At 46.0% G+C, this 17,131-nt stretch overlaps 1 protein-coding gene across 2 annotated transcripts in view; it reads left to right on the top strand.

Moving 5' to 3' along the window:
* The window catches only part of Cpxm2 (carboxypeptidase X, M14 family member 2), a 105,902-nt gene extending 89,369 nt beyond the window's left edge, over positions 1-16,533 (top strand). The window contains exons 9-14 of one of the 2 annotated variants that reach the window (XM_021654892.2): positions 417-613; positions 2,146-2,325; positions 4,996-5,293; positions 10,718-10,857; positions 12,019-12,118; positions 15,220-16,533. In XM_021654892.2, the coding sequence (XP_021510567.1) occupies positions 417-613; positions 2,146-2,325; positions 4,996-5,293; positions 10,718-10,857; positions 12,019-12,118; positions 15,220-15,473 (1,169 nt within the window). In that variant the 3' untranslated portion in view covers positions 15,474-16,533. The remainder of the gene's footprint in view (positions 1-416; positions 614-2,145; positions 2,326-4,995; positions 5,294-10,717; positions 10,858-12,018; positions 12,119-15,219) is intronic. The other variant, XM_060381253.1, reaches the window with a different exon arrangement.
* Positions 16,534-17,131: the final 598 nt, after the last annotated feature.

Genomic DNA, 17,131 nt, shown 5'->3' with positions numbered 1-17,131 from the left:
CCAAATTGTGTCCTTGATGATTCCCTTTAAGGCTATTTTCTTCATGTATTCATTCATTGGCTTCTGGAAAAAAAAATGTAATAAGAAATTCCCAGAGAAAGAGTGCATCATAGAAGAGAAAACCAATGGCCACTTTGTGTTTAGGTTGTGGTCATAAGCACTGAGATATTTGGTCTGTTCTATGAGCACATACCCCTGGCTCTAGTCGTTAAGACGTACTCTCTACATTGTTTTTTCTTACCTGCACGAGCATTTAGGTTTAAGATAATTATCCCAATGTAATTTTGGGGGCTTATTTGAATTGAAAGGAAAAAAAAAAAAAAAGAAATATGGCTGTAAGGTTGTTTGTGTCCTTCCAAACCTCGCCAGGCCCCCTGTGGATGCCTGCAGGAGCCTGTGTGTCTGTCTCTGTCAAGGTGAGCCCGAGTTCCACTACATCGCGGGGGCCCATGGCAACGAGGTCCTGGGCCGAGAGCTGCTGCTGCTGCTGCTGCAGTTCCTCTGCCAGGAGTACTTGGCGCAGAACACGCGCATCGTCCGCTTGGTGGAGGAGACACGGATCCACATCCTCCCCTCCCTCAATCCTGATGGCTACGAGAAGGCCTACGAAGGAGTAAGTGTGTAGCTCCCGTCTGAAATAGGCATGGTCTCCCAGCTCCAGGGTGTGCTTGGCCCAGTTTCACCGGAGTCTTACTTTCTCTCTCTTATTTTTTTGATGTAGGTGATATGCATGTGTAGGTGTTCATGTGTGTATGTGTATGTGCATGTGTTTGTGTGGGAGTACGTGTGTGTGTGTGTGTGTGTATGTGTGTATGTGCATGCGGAGGCAATGAACTTGGTGTTGGGGAGTCTTTCTTAATAGTTTCTCCACTTTAATTCTTGAAACAAGGTCTCCCACTGAACTTGGAACTTGCTGATTCACCTGGACCAGCAGCAAGCCATCATGTGCTAGGGATTTACCCATTTCTACCTCCCTAGTACTGGGATTACAGGCACACACTGCTGTACCTAGCTTTTTACCTGGGTACTGGGGATCTAAGTGCTCAGCAAGTACTTTACCACCTGAGCCATCTCTCCAGTCCACTTTCACCTCCTTCATAACTGTCTCTTTGCTGAAGCTGGGAGCTGTGTTTGTAGCCTTTGCCTATAGGAGCTCTTTTTCCTTCTCTCTGATTGTTTCTTTGCATCCCCAAAGGTGTCTGAGAGATACATGGGAGAGGTTTATGTCCACAAGATGGAGAGTACCCATAGGATCAGTGCCACTCTTCCATACTCATGGCACCTTGGGTTGGCTGAGCAATTTGAGCATCATACATACAAACATACATACATACATACATACATATCCTCTACCACTCTCATCTGGCCCCTAGTGATAATGGCTTTGATTATTTTTGATATAATTGCTTGTATTTTATATTCTAATTATCATATGGAATATCATATGGAATTTGTGTATGTTGCAGGTATGTATAAAGTACACACATATTTCATGAATCACTAGTGATATTTCACAATATTTGGAATAAGATAGAGGATAGAGCACTGTGTCTCAGTAGAGGTGCCTGTCAAACACAAGTTTGAAAGTACAGTGTTTAGTTGTGCTTGTTGGTCCTGGCACAAATAGTTGGTTAGTCATCACAATAACTCCCATCCAAATACTAACCAGGCCCAGCCGTGCTTAGCCAAGACCTGACAAGACCGGGCACATTCAGGGTGGGATGGTCATGGACACAACACTAACTCTCAGGCTGGGATTCCAGGAAGGGCAGGAGGAACGCATTGGTACTGCATTGATAGTAAGTGATACTGCTGTGCTCTAGTTCCAGACTTCTTAATTGTCATAGGTTCAGCCAAGCAGTGGAGGGCAGGCAAAAGGAGAGAGACGAGAAGATATCTAAGAGATCTAAGGCTTTTGAACTTGGTCATATGACACCTTGGGGTGTCCATCTTTTGAGGGAGGTGACTGTGTTGTCTGTGGCTTATCAGATATTGGTAGCAGGTTTTTCTATATTCTCCTGTGATGTCTTTTCTGGGGCCCAGAGCATCCAGAGACTTGGAGAAGCACACAGGACACACAGACAAATCACTCACCCTAGGTTCTCTCGCAGTCTGAAAGCTTTGCACAATCTGACTCTTCTCCAGGGTTCCGAGCTGGGAGGCTGGTCCCTGGGACGCTGGACCCACGATGGCATTGACATCAACAACAACTTTCCAGATTTAAACTCGCTGCTCTGGGAGGCGGAGGACCGCCAGAACGTCCCAAGAAAAGCTCCCAACCACTACATTCCCATCCCTGAGTGGTTTCTGTCTGAAAACGCCACTGTGAGTAAAAAAAAAAACCATCCCTCCCATTTGCGGGGCAGAGTAGGGCCAAATAATGCCAGCTGCAGTCTGCAGAGGATGCGTCATGGAAGAACAAGACAGAGATATCTTTCTTTTCTTATCTTCTCTGGCCGCAGGGGACACCTTTCAAGCTGGTATCTGGAGATCCTTTGCAGAGTTGTTTGAGTTTCTTCATAGCTACAGAATTGTAAAGAAACAAAATAACCATCCTCAGAATGCATGAGATTTTTTTTTTTTTTTTTTTTTTTTTTACTCTCATTAGCCTCATCCATGTCAATTATACTCCCATGGCATTATCTTCAGCTTTTACTAATTGCTAGGTATATATATGGTGCCACTTCTGATGACATATATGAGGCAGATTTCTGGTGACAGGTGGCCATTTCACTTTTGGTGATGTGTGTACCAGAACACAATACAAGAGAGTTCAAAGCACACAGCTCCTCATAGCGAAAGACCAATTACTTACTGTCATTATCATTTGTGTAGATAAATGATGGTAAAGATTGTAAGTGGAAAAGAGAGAGCCATAGCATTCATCAAAATCAGGAATGAGTCTTGGGAGCATAAACTGGGTCAAAAAAATGAGATGACACGTAAAATCAAACAGTAAGTTTTATATCTTTATGTGCAAGACAGAGGGGAAATGAGAACCACCTCAGTTAAGGTAGGGCACATTTTCTGATGGGAAGCAATGGGGTGTGTGTGACGAGGGTAAAATCACACAGGTGCAGAACAACTGCTGCTGAGTCCTGGCTCTTGGGTTGAACTGCACGATCAAAGAGTGGACTAGATGGAATAGTATTGATTCTGTGCAGCGAGCTGTGTTCCGTGATTAACCTGGCCCAGGGCCCGGGGTGTGCTTAAACATCAGAATCAGCTTTAATGAGGCTCAGCAAGCACATCGCATGCCCGAGTCAGCACTTTTGTCTGCACAGTAAGTGGTTCCCAGAGTTCCTCTGTTGTCATCAACTTTGTCTTGCTGAAATTACCTCCATGTGACAATCAGCAATTTATTACAATCTGATTATGTAATTACATGATTATTATAATCTGATGTCTGTATTAAACCATCTCTACCTTTTAACTTAATTTTTTTAACGTTAGCAGTTTTACTCTTTTATAACCTTTTTCCCCATAAAAAGTCAAATGTATAAAAGTGAAGGAAGCTGTAGAGGACTCACAAGCACTGGTGCCAGCCAGCATTGGCAGGTGCCAACTCACGCCTCTTCCTCTACCTGGGCATTCCTCCTCCCTCTTACTAAAGCAGACACATCATCCTGTCACTTTATTTGTAAACATTTTAACAGGCATCTCTAAATTACAGGGAGCTGTCCTCTAAATCCACAGATATTACCAGTATTATATTAAAATAAGTCACTTCTTTTTCAGTTTTATTTTTCCCGTGTGTGAGTTCCAGTATGTGTGTGAGTGTGGGGGCATGCCCGCCATGGCACACCTCTGTGGGTGGAGATGGCAGCATTCAGGAGTCAGTTCTCGCCTTCCACTTTGTTTAGACTGGATCTTTCTTGCTGTCCACCACACTGGCATACCCAGGCCAACTGGCCAGCAAGCTTCTCAGTAAGTTTCTTGTCCCTCCCTCTCATCTCTCTGTAAGCTGATTACAGATGTGTGCTACCACATCTGGATTTTAAGTGGTTCTGAGGCAAAGAGTTATACCCCCTGATTAGTTTTTTCTTGTCATTGCAAAGTATCCAGTCAGAGTACCCATTTCATTTCTTATACCAATCAGTGAACCTCCCTCTCCCTGTTCATTTCTCTCATCCCACTTTGGCCCCACCCCCCTTTGATTAAATCTAGATTCAAATGAAGCCCATTTCTTTCTGTTGTTTTATAAGTCATTTTATGTCTCCCTAAACAGGCTGCCCGCCATCACTTTTCTTCTCTGTTTTGCGTATCTCCTCTCATCACCCTTGGTTGTGCATGAACAGCTGACTTTCCTGCCTCTGGGAGCTGAGGGTATATATGTTCCTGTGATATCACATTCTTCTGTATTTTCTGGAAACTGAGGATGACTTTGAGATTGACTTAGACTAGACAGAGCAGAGATCCACAAACTACAGCCTACACAGGCCTGCTTTCCCGGGTGGCCTCTATTGACACACGATTGCATTTTGTCCACAGTATTGCTTTGCTACAGGATCACAGTTGGGTAGCTGTGACAGAGCCTGCCTGGCTCTCAAAGCTCCAAATAGTCACTGTCTGGCAATTTGCAGGAAAAGTCAGATGATGCTGTGGATAGGAGCATGTCAGGTTCAGGCTTGTGGTTTTGGGGTGTGTGCATTTCATCTGGAGATCTGCTACTGGCTGCGTCTCTTTCTCATGCTGCCAGTAGTTGGGGGTGAACACTCCTAACCTACGAGCTCAGTGGAATCACAAATGATGTTACTTTAACCTCTCTTCAGTATTTACTAGAATATCCTGTGGAACCTGGACATTTCCCTAGCCTTCCCTTTTTTTATCCATCACTCTTAAAAAGTCTAGTTTTCCAGCAGACACTTTGAGATTCTGAATATTGCTAAGATTATCTCATAAAATTCCCAATTTTTCAAACATTTTTCTTTTTTGAAAGCGGGGGGCAATGAAGCAACTAACTTCCTCCTCTTTGTTAAATTTGTACACTCCCAGGTGGCCACGGAGACCAGAGCTGTCATTGCCTGGATGGAGAAGATCCCCTTTGTGCTGGGAGGCAACCTCCAGGGGGGTGAGCTGGTGGTGGCGTACCCCTATGACATGGTGCGGTCCCTGTGGAAGACTCAGGAGCACACCCCAACACCTGATGATCACGTGTTCCGCTGGCTGGCGTATTCCTACGCCTCCACTCACCGCCTCATGACGGATGCCAGGAGGCGAGTGTGCCACACAGAAGACTTTCAGAAGGAGGAGGGCACCGTCAATGGGGCTTCCTGGCACACGGTGGCCGGAAGTAAGTCTCAAATGTGCCAGCCTAATATCAGGTCCCCAGTGACCATTGATGGTGCTTTTAGTTACTCTTCCTGTTTCTGTGACAAAATAGCTCACAAGAGCAGCTCTTAAAGTGTGTGCGTGGTATGTTTGTATGTGTGTGTGGGGGGGAGGGATGTATGGGTATATGGCCTCAATGCTCAGTGTGCAGTCTGTTACGGCAGGAAAGTGAGGCAGCTGGTTATATTGCATCCATAGTCAGGAAGTGGAGAGAGATGGATACTGATATTCCGTTAGCTTTCTCCTTCTCGTTCAGTCCAGTAATCCAGCCTGTGACACAGTGGAATCCACAGTGAAGGCCTCTCACCTTAGTTAACCGAGTCTAGATAATCACTCCCTGACGTACTGCAGGGTGTGTCTGTTAGGTGACTGTAGGTCCTGTCAAGTTGGCAATTTTAACAATCATAGATGTTGGTCCAGAGTTGACCCCCTGGCCTCTCCTCCATATGCCTTCTGCCCATTAGTCAGGGTTCTCTAAGAGAACAGAGCTCATAGGATGACTATATATAATATATAATATACATTACAATGTACTTTCATGTATATTAATATACACTATATAACTTATAATTTTGTACATTATATATTATATATAATATATTATATACAGTATATAAAATAACATATATATGATATGTCCATACACACACACATATATGTGGCTTAGAGGCTATAGTCTGAGTAGCTCTTTCTCCCGACAGAAAGGCCAAGAAATTGATAGTTATTCTGTCCCAATCTGGTGCTGGGGTCTTGGGGAATTCTCAGAGAGCTTCTGGTCTTCAGTCTATGCTGGGATCCTAAAGAAGTAGGTTCTAATGCCAGCAGGAATGCATCAGCAACAGGACAGGTGCACTTGCTGGTGAGAGTGAGGGCCAACAGGCAAAAAGCAAGTTTCCTTCTTCCATGACTTTTTGTGTGTGCTTCCATCAGAAAGTGTGGCTCAGCTTTAAGTAAGCCTTTTCACCTTAAATGATCCAGTTAAGAAACTCCCTCACAGGTGTGCTCAGTTGTTTGGATTTGAAGTGCCTCCAGGTGTAGTAAAGCTGACTAAGATAGGCCATCACGTTCCTTCTTATCAGTATGCTCAGTATGATGGTCATCGGTGGCTTCCAGTGTATCGGCAGTCAGCACTTCCCAAAGGCTAACCCTTAACACCTTTACTGTGTTCTCAGAGGTGGGTGGGGCATACTCATTTCTATGAATGAGAAAGCCTGGAGATGGCTGAAACTCTGCCCTATCAAGGAACTGGGAGAGCTGGAATTTGTCAGATCTTGCCCTTAGCCATGGAGACACTCAGAGTTCACGGGGCTACAGAGGGGAGAAGGTCACAGGGCACACCGGCGGCAAAGCTAGGGCTCCTTGCTTAGAGCCACTGGGAGCTCGGGGAACGTCTGAGACTGAGAGCCTGAATCCTGGCCCCGGTGTGATCGAGTTGCTGTGTCCTGAGGTCTCCATGCGATGGAAACAATTACATACATCTGCTGCCCATTAGCTAGCTACCCAGTGTCACCAGTGCCATATGTCAGAGCTGGCTGTCTACAGCCTCCACACAGGGCTGAAGAGGCTTCTTCGAGAGACCTCTAAATCACCTGGCAGAAACTAGAGGGCCTCATGGTCCACGTGTCAAGATTTGCAAGGGATGAAAATAGTGTGTTCTCTAAGGTCATCTTCAAGGGTCAAAGGTCCCAGCATAATGCATATCACTTCTTCCCTTGATAATGTGAGCACTGTTAAGACAATAATGCAGTTGAAAAGTCTTTCATGTCTAATAGTTAAAATTTGACTTTATCATTCAGATAATTTATCACCCTGGATAATTTTTTCTCTCAATTCCTACCCTTTTCTATTAGAAAATTGGGCATGAAAATGTGGTGGTGATGTTTCCCTCTAGGCTACGGTAGGATCACACAGATAGTGTATATGGATGTAATTCATGCCTGGCTGGTCAGAAACACTCAGCCTAAGGTTCCATCACCAACGCTCACCACGAAATACGTGTGAAATAGCTTTAATTGTCAACTTGAGACAACTTCGAATCACCTGGGAGGAGAGCAATGCCTCAGGTTACTGTGGGGGATTGTCTATATCTATCGGGTGTGTTTGGGGATGGGTTGGTAATTGATGTGAGAAAGACCCAGCCCACTGTGGGCAGCACCATACCCTAGGTAGATGCCTCCGAACTAAATAAAAGTGGAGAACTTGAGCTGAGCAGAGCAAAGCAAGCAGGTATGCATGTGTATTTACTTCTCAGTGCTCTTGACTGTGGAGATGACTCGTTACACCCAGCTCCCTGCTATGTTGGACTGTGAATTGTAAGTCAGATAATAGCCTCCCAGTTTCTTTTTGTCAGAATATTTTACCACAGCAGCTTCAAAGGAACTAGCAGGCCCTGTGACTTCATGAGCCTATCCTTTTCTCCATTCCACCACACTAATTAATTTCTATAGTATTTTACTTTACTATAAACTCAGCCTCCATATAATTTTCAGGTATGTTCCTCTCTTGAAAAAGAAAAGAATAGAAATACACTTGTTCCAATACTCACTTTAAAAGATATCAGAAAGGATGCCAGTTTTTTTTTTCTTGACAACAATCCAAGTGGAGATATTTCCTCTACTTTTTTCAGTGACTTTGCAGTATATAAGGTTCAAAATAAACACTGGTTTGAATTTTTCAGGCACATTTACTATTGTATTGGTTTAAAAGGTTTTAAATTCCAATTTAGACATAAAGACATACCTACAGGAATCTCTGGTCTATCTATCTATCTATCTATCTATCTATCTATCTATCTATCTATCTACCTACCTACCTATCTATCTATCTGGCTGCTGTGACTAAATTGCAAGCAGATATTCTTGAGTTTGACAGTATTGGGATGGTAATGACATCATGGAAAGCAGGCTGCTGCATACTGATACAGGCAATACTGGGGGTTTTCACTCTCCCAATTCTGCCCGCCCTTATTTCAGGGACTCGGTGGCAAAGCCACATGGTGGCTTGAGTCTTTTCTATCATTCTTCTGTGATGTACTCTGAAGATTCCCTTCTTTGTAGATTAATGAAATCTGATTTCGAATCTCTTCCCCTCCCCTCAGTCTCTCTTCTCTGTTCTTTCTCACTCATTATCCTGCCCTGCAGGCAGCAGTGGGGGGGGGCAGTTATGAGCCAGGCTTGGCACATTTCAAAGTGTCTCACACGGGCAGCCTGTGCTTTTGAACTCCAAAGTGACTTGGGGTTCTCTCTTCTTGGCTGCAGATCTGAACTGTCAGTCACAAGCAGGGCAGGCGCTGTGGGCAGTAGGAATGGTTTCGGGCACAGAGAGGGTTGCAAAGGAAGTAGGTCTCTTGCCAAGACTGAAGGTTTGGGAGAACTACCAGGCCATGTAGCAGGCGCTTCAGACAGGAAGTCACCTTTCCCAAAGATTGAAGCCTTCTGTGTGGAACACTGTGAGCAAGGCCTCACTTGAAGAGCAGGGTGTCAGCAACAGAGGCAGGCAGCCCCTAGCTGTTCCAAGCTGAAGTTTCTCATGGTTTTGCCAGCATGTCTTAAGTTTGCAGTGCTTCAAAGATGCTTCTTGGAAAAAAGAAAGGAAGGAAGAAAAAAAATGAAAGAAATGGGGGAAAAAAGCAATTTTAATTATCACATTATTTCAGTACTAGCAGGGCCTATGAATGCTAGGCTAATGACACCTTTTTGCTTAACAAGAGTCCCATCCCTCCTAAGAGTCAAGTCCTGGGCTAAGTAATGGCTCTGTTGCCACAGTCCCCCCACATGCCCTCAGTGTCTCACTGTAGGTTCACAGATGAATCAAACCGGAGTTGGCCTGCTAAATGGTTCCCTGAATACATCATGCCCCTTTAGTTCTTGCTTTACACTTCCTTGCTTTATCCTGAGGGGTCATAGTTGCTGAAATTCAAGTGTCTAGAGTCTGGAATCAAGTGGAGAAAATTAAGCTGCTAAAGGTTTGGTATTGTTTTCAGAATGGGACAGTGGGTTGACACTCCAAAGTCTGGCCTTAAAGCAAGGGCAGGAAGGGAGAAAGGCTGTATGTGGCCTTTCTCTGAACTAGGGAAGCCCTCAGAGAACACTTTCCTCTGTCCACACAGAGCCTTGTGTCTTCAGCTTCCACCTTCTACTGACCCCCAAAGAGTAGGGAGGGCTCCTTAGAGGATCTTCTCCCTCATAGAAATGTGTTTTTTCCTACTGATGAAGAGCACAGCTTGCTGGACATCCTGTTCAGAGGTGGAAATGCTTCGAAGGGCGAGGAAGGGGAGAGCTTAGGAGTAGAGAGGTACTCAGTGCTGAGCATGAGTAATGCCTTGGGTCCAATCCCCAGGACCCCACACTCCCCAAGAGTTGGGCTACTTTATGCCATGTGACCATCATCATAATAATTTATTCCTTTCACAAATACTGGGGGATATGGTGGCTTGAGCAGGACCCCAAAGCAGCATGTCTGTTTGTCACTTCTTTGCACCTGTAATTGTTATTTTACTGGGAAGAAAGTCTTTGAGGATGTAATTAAGGGCCTGGAAGATGTTCCTTCTCTGTCACGGAGTTTGCCCTGCATCAATGAGATGTGTACTTAAATGAACCCAAGAAGAAAAAGCAAACACAGAAAACTGGGCAGAGTCAAGTGATTGATATAAGAAATGTGTAGGCAAGCAGAAGCCAGGCAGGCAGAGAGGGTGGTGTAAGGCTCCTGAGGGAGGACTTCCGGATTCTCAGCACATGGGGATGGGTGTCGGCTCTAAGCCAGGATGTGGTCATTTGTAACAGCAGCCCAGGGAAGCTCATATGAGGACAGCCATACTCCAGGCTGGCTGCTTCCTGTCTGCACAGCAGAAGGGGCTCACTGGGTGTAAATGATACCCAGGCGGCTGCCCAACAACCACACATGGTCCAGGCTTCAACCTAGACCATGGCCCTTTGTAGACACACACATCCTGTATCAGAGTCTTATTGATCATGGCCTCACTTGTGTCATTTGTGAGCCTGAGCTGTAGTGGAGCTTGTGGGGACAAAGCAGTGACCTGAAGGACACAGCTTAGGGACACATCCGGAAGAGGCAGGTGAAGAACGAGACACCGAGAGGACCACACAGACAGGATGGAGGTTAGCTATCTTAATGAACTGAAACAGGGAACTACTCAAACTCTCATCTGAGACCCTCACAGGTGCCAGACACAGTGACTTAAACCCTTAATCCCTCGTGGTTAGTAATGGTGGCTTTCCAGGGACATTTGGTTTCCTCTGTTTATCTATAGTAGGTTCTTGTTGCTCTCCTCTTCAGTTGAAGACCTGTAACTGTTCTGGAACATTCTTGCCATCTCCCCTTGCCACTTGAAGCATAAATCAGTCAAAACGTCTGGTTGGCTCGGCAGGTCTGAACGATTTCAGCTACCTCCACACAAACTGCTTTGAGCTGTCCATCTACGTGGGCTGTGATAAGTACCCGCACGAGAGTGAGCTGCCCGAGGAATGGGAGAATAACCGGGAGTCTCTGATTGTGTTCATGGAACAGGTATGCTGCACGTGTGGCTGGGAGGAGAGGAACTAGCTAAGAAACGGGTTGTGGGTGCGAAAATCACCATCATGGGAGAGGCAGGTGGTACTTGTGGCCCACACCTGATTCTTGTGCTGTGACTATACCTCTGTGGTTGGCATCTGGATCTACCCTGCAAGGGTAGGATGCCTGGCACAGAGGGTAGGAGCCAGTTCTTCCTCTCAGAAAGCTGTGAGTACACCTTTTGCTAGTTTGGAACCTCCTTCCTGGAACCTCACGGGAAAGGCTCATCTTTCCTTTGCATAGGGAAAGGAGGAAAAGCCTTTACTGTAGGAAGAGCAGCTTTGAAGCTGTGGTCTGAGTTGGATATTTGCCATTGTGGATAACAGGTCCAGACTATCACTGAGAGGTTGCTGAGCCATCATAGATTATCACATTATCCTACAGAGAGGGAGGCTGAGGTACAGGCTGCTGTGTGTTGTGTGACATGGTTAGTTAGTAGATGCATTCTATTAAAAAAAATGCCCATTTTTTGATGGCCTTTGGTTTCCTTGTCTGTAGCTCCTATGTTACCAAGTCCATGGAAACCAGGAAAGTCCAAATAAGCATGCCTGGTAAAAGCTACATTACACTTGCAGCAGGTGGTGCAAGCCTTTAATCCCAGCACTTGGGAGGCAGAAGTAGAAGGATGTCTTGAGTTCAAGGCCAGCCCTATCTCTACAGCAAATTCCAGGACAACCAGGGCTATATAATGAGACCCTGTCTCAAAATAAAATTGAAGAAAATTAAGAGTAAAAATAATAAAGATTAAATTCTAGTTTCCAGAGAAGTTATGTCTTATTTTTTCAGTCCCAGGGAGAGGACCCAGGTCTCATGCATGCTAGACAGGCATTCTATCTCGGCACCACGTCCCTAGCCTAGCGTGTGTATTTTAATGAAATTCTCAGAACTTAATGTTTTCACCTGGAAGATTTTAATTCCGACGAGGAAATTTCTGAATCACGGGCCACAAAACCTTCCACCACGTCCATGCAGAGCCAGGTGCATACTGAGCCTGATGTGGTGCTTTGAACGCTCTTGGGGAGGCCTGAGGCCTGATGTGACCCCCACTGCTTGCTTCCTTGTGCTGTTGGAGTACAGAGCTGGCTGGTGAGTCACCGTGTGTCATGTTTGCCACAGGTTCATCGAGGCATCAAAGGCCTAGTGAGAGATTTACACGGAAAGGGTATTCCGAGTGCCATCATCTCCGTGGAGGGTGTTGACCATGACATCCGGACAGGTATTGGCGAACGTGTAGTCACTGCCTCAGTGAGAACTACCTGCTCCCTGCAGTGTGTTGCTTGCTTTTCAGTTGTGATTAGAGTTTAGGAAACTTAGCCACTGGCGTGCCAGTGGCCCAGCTGGTTATTGCGGGGAACGCAGACAGAAGTTTCTTATTCAGAACCGAATCAGCATCTCCTCCCTCAGATTCCCAAGAGACCCCTGACACTGGTTTCTTTTTTTTCCTGCCTGGCTGGTTGGCTCTCCTTGCACCTTCCCTGGGACAGTTTGGGGCAACTACCAAAACTCCAGTGGCAATGAAAGCTTCTTGGAAGTGAGGGGCTGTTGTGCGCCATCATTGCTCTTTCCCCTTAGTTATAGAGTGTTTCGCTTTGTAGAATTTCTGCCACTTGCCCTAGATACTACAGCCATTGTCCATAAGACTTCACTCAGTATTGAATGGAAATTTATACCTGGTATTCATTCATTCATTCATTCATTCATTCATTCATTCATCAATTCATCAGTTCAATAGACATGGACCAAGTCTTCATAATTTGCCAGCGACCATGCAGGGTGCTAGTAATTTCTATGAATGACTGAGGGAACCATTTGTTCTAGTTCTATGTAGAATCTGTGTGCTAACTATTGCTTAAATGCTCCTTTCAAAGAGTACTTCTTAAAGCAGCCTTCACCATTCCTTACACTACTTAGTGCCTGGAAGGCAATGTAGGGAAACACAGGGGCTCTGCACAGTGGGAGGTAAAAAGGCCCTGGGGCCCTGTAAGCCTAGATGAGAATGCTTTGCCTAATGGGCTCTGACTTTCAAGCCCTGTAATCAAGCAGGCAGTTTGGATGAGCTAATGGGAAATACAGCTCACCCCCTCAACTTCCTCCTATAAATAATTCCCCAGCACATGCTCTGGGCGGATGCCTCCCATGTTCCACACAGGGCTCCTTACGAGCATCCTCCACGCTCACCAGAAGTGCTGAACTTGCTTTGATTTTTGTATGAGGCTTATATGATTTGACAAGTTTCATTTCAGGAGAAATTTGTATAGTGTAAACAGAGGCATTAAACAGAATCCCAGAAAGGGAGCTAGAAAGAGAATTTTAAGAAGCACGCCTGGGTTAGAATTTTATATGCTGTCCATTGCTTTGAAGACAGCAATTTGAACTGCAAATGGATGAAACTTACTGGGCTTGGGGTGCCCCATTCTAAATGTAAGTTACAAGCAGCGTCCACAGTGTTAACCTTGCATGGCGGTTTCATGGGGTGTTTACTTCAGAACGCTAGCTCAGTTGTTCAGTGGGACAGGACTCAATATGCGGCTTCCTCTTTGTCCTCCAGTGTATAATTCTAGGATAAACTTCATCAGGCAAGAAGCAGAAATAACAAGAACCCCAGGTATAAGGTGGAAAAGCATTGCCCATGATCTTCTGAGAGAGCAGCCAAGCAGAGAGAAAGCCAGGTGGATTCAGGTTTAAGAAGCAGAAACTTCTAGATTACAGAACCAACATCTGCCGTTCTGACTCTGTGAAGTGAACATGGTCCCTATCATTTTCTTCTTCTTTTTAGCTTGGTTTACTGGGCACTGACGGTGTGCCAAGAACTACTGCCACAAACAGCAAGGATGTCTCTGACCACTGAGTATGATTCCTGGTGGAAGAGATCTACACTTAATTGTTAGGGAGAATAACAATACTATAGATGACAACCAGTGCCAAAAAAGAAATGCAACAGGGAGTTACAGAGACAAGCAAAAAAAAAGGCAAAGTAGGTCCCTCAGTAAAGCATGAATACAGGCTAGCCCTTAGAAGAGCAAAGGTAGAATGCCAAAGGGAGAAAACAGCATCACAAAGCATCTACTTAGAGTCAAGAAAAAGGGCAAAGGTGGTTTGGTGGATAAAGCACTTGCTGTACAAGCATGAGGACCAGAGTTCAAATCCTCAGCACCCATGTAAATACTGGGTTAGTTTAGCAGAATCTCCTATGATCCTAATGCTCAGGAATAAGAGACAGGGGCGCGCGCACACACACACACACACACACAAAGTGGTCAGTCCTGGGTATAATGCTGGCCAGTCTGGCTGGTATGTAATTCTCCTTTTAAGGATCTCTGCAACCCAGAGTTCCTTGAGCCATGCTGAGCAAGCAGTGCCCTTCACGTGTCCTTTCACCCTCTCAACTTTCCTTCCACAAGATGGTGTCTCTGAGAGTGGGAGTGGCTCCCTTGCTCTCCTCATAGCTCCGTGTGAAGACATGACATCCTTTAGCGCATGTCTTATACTACAGTCCACTCATAATTGAATCTCAGCATTGCTTCTTTGAGTGTGGCCAGGTGAGTAGAGTGGCTGAAAGGAAATGAGTAGGCAGGAAGCCAGCACTCAGGCCTGCATGAAAAAGCCTCAGTGGAGAATTAGTAAAGCCCCAGAGTCCATTGCCTAAGGCTGTTCTGACCCTCCTGCAGCTAAGGAAAGAACCCACTGGGTAAGGTACCTGTGCAGAAACTGGGTATCAGGGTTCCTCCTCAGCCCTGCCTGCAGCGTGAGAGTTTTCATGGGTCTTTCCCTGCCTTGAGTCTCCTATATAACTTCCCCTGCAGCTCCCAAGTTTCTCTGCCCAACTCCATAGAATGAGGGCTGGGGTAGTGTATGGACACCAGAGCCATCTCCTGGGCAGCAGTCTGTTCGTGAACTTTTTAGAAGCCAAGACCCTTCCACTTTTAGAAATGATGCATTCTTTTTTATTCCTAGCTATGCAGAAGGAAGCCAGGAAGCTATGAGCTGCTGACTTTGCAAGATACCATTTTGTGGCCAGGGCATAATGTTTGTGAGTTCACATTTATAATGAATGGCCTGTATTGTCACATAGGCAAGACTTCTGGAGATCTCGTCTCCAACTTGGCTCATGCAGTCTGGGGAGTCTAGACCCTAAGCCCGGTCCTGTTGAAACATTAAAACAGCTGCCAAAGAGAAAACCATCTTGGCTTCCAGAGTGCTGTAAGCACTTGATCCTGGGAGCTTAGGGCCCTCTCTGCTGGGCTGGTCATACACTAGGGCTGGGAATACTTATGTTAGAAAGGACCTGTTCTGAGGTCTCCTGCTTCCTTTTTCCAGCTAGTGACGGGGATTACTGGCGCCTACTGAACCCTGGCGAGTATGTGGTCACAGCCAAGGCAGAAGGCTTTATCACCTCCACCAAGAACTGCATGGTTGGCTACGACATGGGCGCCACCCGATGTGACTTCACGCTCAGCAAGACCAACCTGGCTAGGATAAGAGAAATCATGGAGACATTTGGGAAGCAGCCCGTCAACCTACCAGCCAGGCGTCTGAAGCTGTGGGGACGGAAAAGGCGGCAGCGTGGGTGACCCTCTCTGGGATGCTTGAGACATACCCCAGACTGTGCAAATGAAATCCACTCCAGTAGTAATTTTGTAGCAGGAACTCACTGTTATTTTGTCTGTAATTCAAGAGACACCCAGGAACATGCCTGCATGACTTGGCTGGTCCCAAAGTTGGGGGAGGGCTGGCGGCTAAGGGTGTTTTCTTTCCTTTGTTCTCATTTATACAAATACCTTGGACAGAGCAGCAGAGAAAGACTGGTGGCAGTGAGGGAATTCAGTGAGTCAGTCTGGGAATCTGGAAAAGGTGCTTGCCCACTGGCTGTCCAGGGAGGGAAATCGGGGCTTCCCCTGTTTGCGTGACATTCAAGTTCGCCAGTGCATTCACAAATCCACAGTTGACATTGCAGCACCCAGGGAACCCTTTGTCCTGGATGTTATCATTTGAGATGCTCTCATGCAGCCTAAGAAAAATCTATCCCCTCTGGCCCCAGGGGACAATCCAAACTGCTATATACACACTCTGCTTTCTATTGACAATAGAGGCATTTATTTCCAAGTGAGCATCACTGAGTCCTGAGTCAGCTCTGTTCCCTTTTCCAACAAAGCATGTCTTCCTGAGAGTGGATAGAAGTGGAGAGCATCCAAGGGTGATTGCTGGGCAGCAGACCTTGAGGGTATTGGTAAACTGGGTCCCCAGAGAGCTCCTAAACCCTTTGCTACTCTATTAGTCCTGTGGTGGAGAGAGCCAGGCATGCTAAGGTGGCCAGAGCAGTCAGCCTTGGGCATCACAGGAAAGAGCTTGAAGGAGGCAAACCCAGTGTTTCTCTGTGCTCCGGGATGAGGGCGCCAGGTTGTCCCTACCAGGAGGGGAGTTATGAGGAACATATAGAAGGCCACATCTTTCCAATCAAGCATCATGTGATGAAAAAAAAGAGAGCAATCTTAGAATTACCTGGGGCATGTCGGTTTGGGAGAGGTTGCTGAAGCACTGTGTGAGAGAACAGTGTGTCTCGTCTCTGTTCATCCTGCTGCCTCCTTGACCTGGGGAGAATGAAAAATAAAATAAAGCGAACATAAGACTTTCTCATGTGTGTGTGTGTGTGTGTTTTTTCAGGTAGATAAGCAGCACCCAGTCCTCTGTGACTATAGTCATTAGGGTCAGATTCTGAGCTCTTTCAGCCCCAACCATCTGAGTTCTGCCACTTCTCCTTAATGCGCCAGATGAAAAGACAGATAATGGTGAGAAGCAAAGCGAGAAAGAAGTATTCAATGTGGCTGTGCCGGGGAGAAGAACGAATAAAGAATTCTGTGACCCTCCTCAAAAAGCCTTCTCTGGGTCGGTTTAAATAGAGGGTAAGAGGCAGGCACAGAGTCCTGGGCCCCACCTACCATTGATTCATTATCTCTGCTCCAGTCAGTCCTGTATCGAGGTCAGAACTGTCTGAAATCTCTTCCTGGGAGAAGTTCCTTGTCTGATTCACCCCCTAATAAGAGATTCCTGGGAAAATCTCTTGGGGACCATTGTTTCCTTAGTCTGACAGCCAAAGGGAGGGGCACAGATGTCTTTAGAATCTCTTCATTTCTGCCAGATTGGTTACCACACACCATTCTTTCTGAGTTTGGCCCCCTTGGAGGAGGTGCCTGTTCAAGCCTCTGTGAATCTGAGTTCCAGTTGCTGACAG

This window comes from Meriones unguiculatus, chromosome 1 (assembly GCF_030254825.1).
Source record: "Meriones unguiculatus strain TT.TT164.6M chromosome 1, Bangor_MerUng_6.1, whole genome shotgun sequence".
Classification (NCBI taxonomy): Eukaryota; Metazoa; Chordata; class Mammalia; order Rodentia; family Muridae; genus Meriones; species Meriones unguiculatus.
The sequence above is the reverse complement of the archived record's forward strand: the minus strand, read 5'-3'. Positions and strand labels throughout refer to the sequence as shown.